At 42.2% G+C, this 9,769-nt stretch overlaps 1 protein-coding gene across 1 annotated transcript; it reads left to right on the top strand.

The window, feature by feature from the left end:
• The first annotated feature begins 871 nt into the window (after positions 1–871).
• Positions 872–4,883, top strand: en1a (engrailed homeobox 1a). Its single transcript, XM_038789834.1, has 2 exons — positions 872–1,390; positions 4,152–4,883. The coding sequence occupies exons 1-2, from the start codon at positions 886–888 to the stop codon at positions 4,469–4,471; spliced, it is 825 nt and encodes a 274-aa protein (XP_038645762.1). The 5' UTR covers positions 872–885; the 3' UTR covers positions 4,472–4,883.
• The last annotated feature ends 4,886 nt before the right edge of the window (positions 4,884–9,769 follow it).

Consider the following 9,769-nt stretch of genomic DNA (forward strand, 5'->3'; position numbering starts at 1 on the left):
TGCATCACTAAAGTATGTGCATTTTAATAGCATTCATGTACAGGCTGACAGTACTTCGCGGTGAAACTCGCAGCAATTTTGTACTCACTGTTTGTTCTAACAATAAAGAGTTCTGCTTCTGTTGTGTTAATATATTAACTACATCCCAGTTATTTGAAACCCCTCGAAACCACCTGCTTTGTTTTAAATGTTTCATAATAAACTTTGTTTAAAATTGCAACCGATAGGGATTTCACAAAAGTTTGGGGTCTGGCTAAATCTGGGTGTTCATTTTCCGCGTGGGCCCTTTTTCGAGGTTGCTTATTGCAAAAAGACACTGGGAGCTGCAGACACAGCGGTGAATCCCCTCATTGCCATTTCATCTGGCTTTTATTTATTTGCCTAAAGCGGCGGCTGCCATTGGCCCGCGTCAGCGCTGTCACCAGGCGATCACCCCGGGGGCCTGACGCTCCGCTCGCCCATTGGTGGATCGCACGTGCCTACTATTCACGTGCTTCCGGTTCGCTGAAAAAAGTGCCTGAGAGAGGCTGCTATTGAGGAGTTTGCAAAGCCCGCACTGTCAGAGAGAGAGAGAGAATCGGCACCGACTCCAAACAAAGATCAATGCAGTGCCAGCCCTATATGGCACAGTAAGTATGTAATGTGGAGGTTTAAAAAAAAAGCCCCAGCCAGACACCCACCATGCCAAGCACATAGGAGAACTGTCGTTGCAAAGTGAAGCTGGGAGAAGCTTGTCGAAAGTGATCGAGTGAAGGTGCTGGGGCTTCCCTCCTTTCCAACACGCTCGCCTCTCGAGTGGGGAAGTTGGCGAAACATTGACATTTTCCCCAACCCCCCCTACCTCCCCCACCCCCCCTCCCCACCCCCAGCCCCCACCCCTGAAATATGGAAGAGCAAAAGGATCAAAACAATCGAGTGGAAAGTCGAGAATCGAGCGAGGCTGAAAGCGTTTCTCTCTCTCCACCTTTTCACTCTCCCCAAATACAGCCCCATCCAGCGGCACAGCCGCCGCACAGAAACACCAACTTTTTTATTGATAATATCCTGAGGCCGGACTTTGGGTGCAAGAAGGACAGGGATCGGGCGCAGACGTCCGGCAGAGAGAACGTCAATCCGCTCACCAGGCCGTTGGGCGCCTCGAGTGTGAGCCCGAGTTTAGACTGTACTGACAGCTCCTCGCAGCCCTCCAAACAGCCCCAACCAAAGCAGAACGAAGGCAATGGAACTAACCCGGCAAAGTATGCAGAAAACACTGGCTCGGCGCTCATGCTTGTGGGCTCCAATGCTGAACCCAAATCTAACACTGATGGAAACAAATCAGCATCATCAGCGTCTCTCATGTGGCCTGCCTGGGTTTATTGCACTAGATATTCAGACAGACCCTCTTCTGGTAAGAAATTTCACGGTTCTTTTCACACAAGCAAGAAAATAACACGCGAACATCAGAAAAATCCAACTAATTGACTCGGTTTTTTTTTGTGTTGTTGTTCAAAGCGATAAAATTGTAAATCTATAAAAGGCGGAATGGCTGCTGTATTCTAACGAGAAAACAAAAAGTCCCTTCGAAGCTGAAGGCTCTGCGTGTAGATATTTCCAAGCCGGCCAACTGCTTCCTGCGAGCGATATCCCCGTACCGCTTGTTCGTTTATTAATCTAACCGGAATGTGGCATCGAAAAGGCGCCGATAGTCTCGGCTGTAAGATGAATAGGGAAGATTGTGTCAACAATTAAAATGTTAGCTGTTTCAGATCAATAGTAATGAAGTTATACGGTTTAAACAGTTGGGCAAAACACCACGGTGAAACAGCAACACGAAGCAAGACTTGGAAGTTTTGGGCCTTGATGTTGATCAAAGCATTACAGGCCTCAAGGCCAGGGATTGAAGGTATACCAGACTGTGAGTCCAGCTACCGTTTCACTGTGTTCATTCTAAAACTAAACTGTGGCGATCTAGAAAATCTTTAGCTTTTTTTTGTTTACAAAGCACAGGATTCTTATTCGAGCTGTATAAATGTTTGAGCAGATAGTTTGATAATGCGGATATAATTAATTCAGTCTCGTACATAATCTTCGATTAAAATTACATTACAATTTAATAGATATAAAATGATCATCTTAACTATATTCAATAAACCAGGCGAGAACTATATTTACCCATGTATTCCTAACGTACGCTGTTAGCAACAACCTGACAGTTAATACTTGTTCTTGTGGCGTTAGGGTCCATCCAGTTTCAGCAAAGCCGAACATTTAATTCGTTCATGCCTCTTGTATTGATGCAAAATTATTGTTAAATTCATTAATTCTTATTCATTAAATTAGGCCTAATATTGGTCTGCTCGGGTCTCCCGCAAACAAAGGAAAACGGGTCCTGTAAATAACAGACTGTCGAATTTCACATGCTCGGTGTAACACTGAGAGAGCACTTCCGGATATAAATAGCACAGCTAGTCAGAAATAACACTCCTACGAGGCAGAAGAATCAGAAAGCATCGGTTGAGGAAGTGTTTGGTGACTGCTTGCGTGCACAAGTTTACCAAAGATCTCGGCGGGTGGCGTGTGAATCGGTGTGTGTGTGTGTATGCCGGGCCCTGGCTGCCTTGCTGACTCTGGTGAGCTTTGTCGAGGACCAAGAGAGATTCGGACTGGAATGAAAGCGGTCCTGTAAACGTCTCGGTCCACGCCGTGCGAATCGAGCTATTCATGGCACTGGGCTCTTCAAACTAAGAAAAGGCAGCTTGATTGACGAGTTGATTGATTGATTGAGCTGTCAGGCTAAACATTTAGCAAAATGTCACTTTTTTAGCTTTTCAATCAAGTAGTAAAATGGTTTTATTAACATTTCCAAGCACAGTTTGGCGCGTTTCTCAATTGATGCAGATTCTCTTTTTTTTTTAAACTTTAAAAGTTTATTCCAGCACAGAGTGTAATGACGAGGAGGGGCGTTCTGATGACCAGTTATTCCATTAAAAGTAGTCACAATATTCAGGACAGGGTTAGATTCTTGCTATCCTTGATAAGGTGCTTATATATTGACGTGCTCGTTGCTTGATGTCCCCCTCTGTCTTACTCACACTAGAGTTGATCAGTCTCATGTTACTCTCGAAAGGTTATGTAATACACAAGTTGCTGTGACAGGATTATCCAAGATAAATTTGCTGTAAATCAGAGGTTTACCCGAAATCTGGGGTTTATCTGGAGCTTGACGGGAAACACGCACACACGGAATAGCACAATCTCCAATTTTACACAGGCCCGGTGCTATTTGCTGCACAATCAACACAAACTGGGACGTTACCTCGGCGTTTACCCTTCTGTGCTGAGTTTGACAATTCGCAGTCTGAAGACACGGGCCTGAATTTTCCATGATCGTTTCAGCAGAAACTTTTGCCAAGTTGTAAGCAGAAACCAGACCGCCGAATAAACACTCAAATGGGTTAATTGAAAATTGAAACACATGTCATCTTAGAAGTTGGACTACCTCACGCTCTATGTCATGCCCTCTCCCAATTCATACTGAGGATGTAGTTGCCATTAAAAAGGCGGCGTTATATCCGTGTAGTGTTGCGGGGGGGGGGGGGGGGGGGTAGACTTTAAGACAGGTTGTCCATTAGCAGAGACAGAGGTTTGAAAGTAAGGAATGCGGAGGGAGTCCCTTTCCTGACTGCAATTGTTTGCGCTTCTGCGGGACAGTAATATATCGCTTTTCGTTGTCCTTTTGAAGAAGGTGTGCAATATTATGGCAAGGTTTCCATTACGTTTTACAGCCGGTTCCCACTGACGAGCTAATCAGACAAAAAAATGTGTAACTCTTTATAACATGAATGAATTTTAACACTGGGAACGACCTATTGAAATAAACATGGTACGTACAGCCCCGGCAGGATAAAAGGGGACTATGCAATATGGAATCAAACATCAAGTAAAACCCTCTGATAACATTACTCTGTCCTGGTACATTCACTTTGCGCCATTTTGTTAATTTTAAAACTATAAATCTGGCCGCCTGTTTAAAGGCCGACTATGCATTTTGTTACATTTATTTCACTGTCTGGCCCTCTGAAGGCTTTGAACGCTTTCAGTCTGGAGGAGGAATATGAAAGCGTGACCATTTGTGTTTTTTTCCCTCCTCTCTGTCGCGGTTTCCACAGGTCCCCGCACTAGAAAACTGAAAAAGAAGAAGAGTGACAAAGAGGACAAGCGGCCGCGGACAGCGTTCACAGCCGAGCAGCTGCAGAGACTCAAGGCCGAATTCCAAACCAACCGTTACATCACAGAGCAGCGGCGGCAAACTTTAGCACAAGAACTCAATCTGAACGAGTCCCAGATCAAAATCTGGTTCCAGAACAAGCGGGCCAAGATCAAGAAAGCCAGCGGTCTGAAGAACAGCTTGGCTCTCCATCTCATGGCGCAGGGACTTTACAATCATTCCACCACAACAGTGCAAGACGAGAAGGAGGACAGTGAATGAAATTGTTCCGTTTTATCCAATTGAAATAAAGGACTGTGACAGGTGCTATTTAAATTCGATCTGCGTGTATCTATATGGACTGAAGTATAATTGAAGCATTTTAAAATTATATATAACCAAACACATTATGGCGTTGTATATATTTAATTTCAGGTAAGGAGATGTCTAGCGATCCCTACTTGACCGAGATTTTATCATTTCGTTCTCAATGTTGTCGCTAATTGTTTTAGTCAATTGTCAGTCAGGTCTAGAGATTTTATGTGAACCCCGTCTTTTTTTTTTCTGAACTTGTTCAGAAATGATAGAGAGACTAGGTAATGAATCGCCGCTACATGCCAAAGATTTTACTATGTTCCGAAATGATGTAGCTTCAAATAAAATGTAGACTGTGCTCGGTGCACACTCTGACTAATAGTTTGGTATCGCACTTGTTCTTTTCCTGCTGAACTCTCGTCTTGATCTCAGGCACCCACTCAAGCGCCAAGGAAGGTGCACTAAATGGTGGCGGTGATAATTGAGCACGTCAGCTAGGATCCTTTGGCCCTCGTTTAAATCGTCAACACCAATCTGGCATATTTTAATAGGAGCAAATGTCACTGTGTAAAATGCACCCCAATTGGCTTTTAAATAAAAGAAAAAAAATCTCCGACACAGTAATTATATGAGGAAGTGGGACCTTACACGTAGAAGTCTGTTAAGCACAATCCGTCATTTTAACTGAAAAATTTCGCTTCTCAAAAAAATGTGATTGAACATGAAAACACCTTCAGGCACTATTGCAAAAATAAAAGATAGAAGTTATATTACAGCACCGGCCAATCAATATTGAGTATTTGGCTTGGCGCTGAATTAACATCACTAATGTCTCTTTCGGAGGCGCGGTTTCCATTCACTTTTCCGCATTATCAGTAAAAGAGTGCAACTTCTAGAATTGAACTTTTCGACATTGTTTTGCGAGACCTAACACACATATTGATATTTACATAATATGTGCGTGTTATAAAAATATATATCTCATGTGTCTGTGTGTTACATAAGGTACACAACGATTTCTGTTCATGTACTCTGCGGGCAATTTATTTATTTATTATATTTTAGTTCCTGAAGCAAAGTGGTGAAGAATTAAAGGCAGACGTTTGTTTTATGTTCCACTTTATTTTGCCACGTGTGTTTTGCAAAAAGAGATGCCCGCAGGCGTTTCTCGCGGTTGTTATTTCAAACAGAAAATCGCAAACTTTAAACAAACTTTTAACAACGTTGTTGTTTAGTCAGTTTACGTAAGCGGCAGTATTGGTGCCCATATCAGGAGCCAGGTGGTCATCCACGCAAGGCCTAAAGTTAATGAATCCTCGGTAATGTTTGCAAAACCCGCTTTTGGGATAAATTAAGGTTGTTCTTTCAATCGTCGAGAGCTGCCTCTCTCTCCCACTTATTTTAATAGGAGAAAGCATTTCGCAGAAACTTTTCGACTCTCCTTTCCAGAGAGGTTCCTGACAGTAATTTGTTCTTTGAACTCTATTGTCTGATACTCGTTCCTTTATCGATAATCGCCTGATATCCGAGTCAACAGGCACTAGACTTTCCACGTTGGGCAAACTGTTTCTTCCCAGTCGTTGTGTGTTCGAACATTGTAAATATGAGACGATTTCCCATGTTTATTATCTGTAGTCAAGTTCGAAAAGGAATGTGGACTTAACATTTCGCTAAAAAAAAGCGATCGGAGGAAATATTGCAACTACTCTAACCACACCCCCCCCCCCCCCACCCGAAGAGCCCTTCGCTATAAATTTTATGCTTACCTTTCTTCACTAATCTCTAGTTAGTGATGGAAGATAAATTAAAGGCACCTTAAGTCAGAAAGAGGGACACATAAATCGGAAATGCATTACCCAGTGGTTTGAAACATTTCTTGCCAAGGTAACTGTCCAAACATCCAGAAATGTTGAAATAATGTGATTTAGGAAACTGCGATGAAATGGCATCGGCTTTAGACATTTTAAAACTATTCGTCGCCTACAAGGGAGTCCTAAACGATGTATTGAAAAATATTGATTTCACGAGGTAATTACATCTGAGAGAAAAAGCAAGGAGGCATAGACATGTAATTTCCCCGGTGCAGATCTACAATCATCGTCCATCCTAAGCAAGAAAATACCCGCTGCTGAAAGATGTCTTAAATCGGAAGTAAAAACGGCGGGTGGAACAAACGTTGCCTTCTTCAACCGACCGTCTTAAGTGTCGGTGCAAAAGTGGACAGTTTAGAACGCAATTGAGTTAATCAGAGGAAAATTTCCACGATCATAGTTTTAATGGGGATTAGGTGCCTCCCTACAATTGTGGAGTTTCTTCGACGCCCGCATCAGAATCCTTTTCTCTTGATGTAAACATAGTTGTTATCCCAAAATCCCATATATAATGACCCCATTATATTTTATTTTTTGTTGGTGCAAGGTGAACATATAAATGCTTCCAAGAGCCCAAATCTTCCCCCGAAAATGAAAATGTACACCAAGGGTATGCACATGGATACACAGCACCCCTGTGACAGCGCGATGATCCCTTACAGGCTCACGAGGTAACAGTGCAACATAGTACAATGGAACTGGATGAAAGAACCAGGTATAACCCCACACCTGTGGTGTAGGGGGCAGACTGCTCTGTTGCCTGGATGGGAATCTTCTCGAACATTTGGGCTCAAAATGGAAATTACAGGCAACTCCCAATTCCCAGAGTTGTCTGAAGTTTATTTTTCGCTCTCAGCTGTGTTTATGCATGGACCAGGCATTTCTGTTCTTGGCTGCGCTCTATCCTGGAGGGCAATAACATAAACCGTATCGTCATACTTCGTGCATCTCGTCAGATTTGCAGAGTTCTTCCTTTGAAGCACTTCCAGCCAGCCTGTAACGCATTGGTAAATTTGAAACCTGTGCCCCCTTCAGCACAGCCTCTTAAATTGTAGCGAGGAATTGCCAAATATAGTTAATAAGCAGCTCAGTTCTAATTTAGAACTAGGGAGATTATCTGAGCCTTTGAACTCCCATAGTATGTGAATATTGGCCTCAAGATGGGGGATCTTTTACACGAATTCAGATGTTGAGATACCGGAGCCAGAGAATTCAAATGAGCGCCCTCTAGCTTTGGCTTTCATCAAGGAGGGTAAATGCCTCATTTCCCCATTCCTATTTAATTATATACTGAACATTACCTGATTGTTGGTGATTTGTTTAAACAAAAATATAACCACAACCCATTGTTCGAGGAATTAGAACAAAGTTTAACATGTGGCGCGGATTATCCTGTTTTCGAGAAGTTTGCTTTACGAAGCAAAAGTTTATTCGTCACGAAAGATTTATTTTGGTAAATTAAATTTTGAATTGCGCGGTATGGATAGTTTTCAAAATCACCACAATGGAGTTGCTAATTAGCAGATTTTCCTGGGTTCTGACAAGAACAGCTGATAGTGTCCAAGGAGTAAATGTGTTTGGAGTTCATGCGTGACTGTTTGAAGACCCTCGCCAGGGTTATTACCGAATGCACACCATTACAGTAAACGCAAGGCATTAAATCCGAAATGTATGTATTTCTCTACACAGTATGACAAGGCGTGGCATATAATCCTTTTTTAGTTGAGCCAACTTACAAAAAAAAAGCACTTTAAGGTGACCATTTCAAAAACCTGAACGACACTCATTATAGCTCTGCCGAACAACCATAAGGCAATTAGTTCAATTCTATATATGTATATCACAAGCACATATTTGCTCTGTTTTAATGTTTAATATATAAGGGTATCTTAAAGTATTTGTAGGAAATGTAAACGATAGTTTAATATAAGCCTTCCCACCCCAAGCACCATATTTATTATTACATTGTTATAAAAATAATAAATTCTAATTAATGTTAACTCAATTACAACGCTTTTGAGTGTGAATTGAACCCTGTGCATGTCTTGGTTTAAATAATGTTTCTTTATATAAAGTAAAATTAAACAGGGCAAATGTGGTATACATTTGACTTGCCCAGAGATATTTAGATACGAACCGCGCCCCCACCCCCCACCCCATCCCCCACCAACTAAAATGTTTCCAGAGCATAGCATAACATTTTAATTCAAATGTTATTTCGACACAAGTATTCAGGATGGCTTTGAAAGGAATAATGGTATTGGTTAAATTTCAGTTGCCACGTCACTGGGCGAACTGTCCTGTAAACTTTTATTGTATTGCACACGGCTGAGAAAGTGGATATATCCTAAATCCTAATATCGTGAATCGCTGTATTCTGCAACCTTGTCATGCTACTAAAAAGAAGGATGCTACCGCCGATGTTGTTATATGATGTAATAGTGAGTAAAACTCATCTTCCGTGCTCTGAATAATAGACATTGTTCGCCGCTTTAACTGCACAGACATCCTTTGAGGAGGCAACGGGAAAAATCAAGTTGTGCGCTCCATGGATTGTACCTGTAACCTGCAGCATTCCCAGGAATGGTAGCTGTAACATTTTAATAAGGCACAAGTGCGCGAATTAATCTTAAGGACAGCACAAATATTTATTAATGTGCACATAACAATCAAGGATTGAGATATTGGTGTGATAATACGTAGGAGCATGAAGGTCTGCGCCTATATCTATGCACACTCTCTGCACATCTGAAGAACATATGGAGATATTTACTACATTCATATTCCTGTATCAGGTCGGCGCACTCTAACACATTCCACTCAAACACTTATTTAAGATGATATTCATTATTGACTATACTACCATTATGTCCGACTAGATTATATTTAAATGTCACCTTTCATAACGGTTGATATTAATGTGAATGGACACACCACGCTGCACAGATTGAATGTAAAACGGGGAGGGAGGGTATTTATTTTCCGCCGATTGGCAGGTACCTGTGAGGAGTCGCGCTAGTGCCAACTCTTAAAAACCGCCCTGGAGGCTCCCATCTTCTGTCAGTCACCTCGTCGTTTGTGCTCCAATGCCGGAATAACATCGGATCCGAGGAAGAGGCGGGGAGCCGACTTGCCCTTTGGGGTCAAGGAGCAGATTCTGGAGAGCCAGACCATGCTAAACCTGATTTTACCAGCTTTACGTGCGCGCGTGTGTTATTGACAGGAAGAGAGAGCGAAAGAGAGTCGATAGCTCTTACAAAAATGATACACATTTTCCACAGACGTTGAGAATAGTGGGGGAACATAGAACTGTACAGCACAGTACAGGCCCTTCGGCCCACGATGTTGTGCGGAACTAAAAACTATACAAATACGTTGACACGAATAGCAAGTA

Source organism: Scyliorhinus canicula, chromosome 2, assembly GCF_902713615.1.
Source record: "Scyliorhinus canicula chromosome 2, sScyCan1.1, whole genome shotgun sequence".
Classification (NCBI taxonomy): Eukaryota; Metazoa; Chordata; class Chondrichthyes; order Carcharhiniformes; family Scyliorhinidae; genus Scyliorhinus; species Scyliorhinus canicula.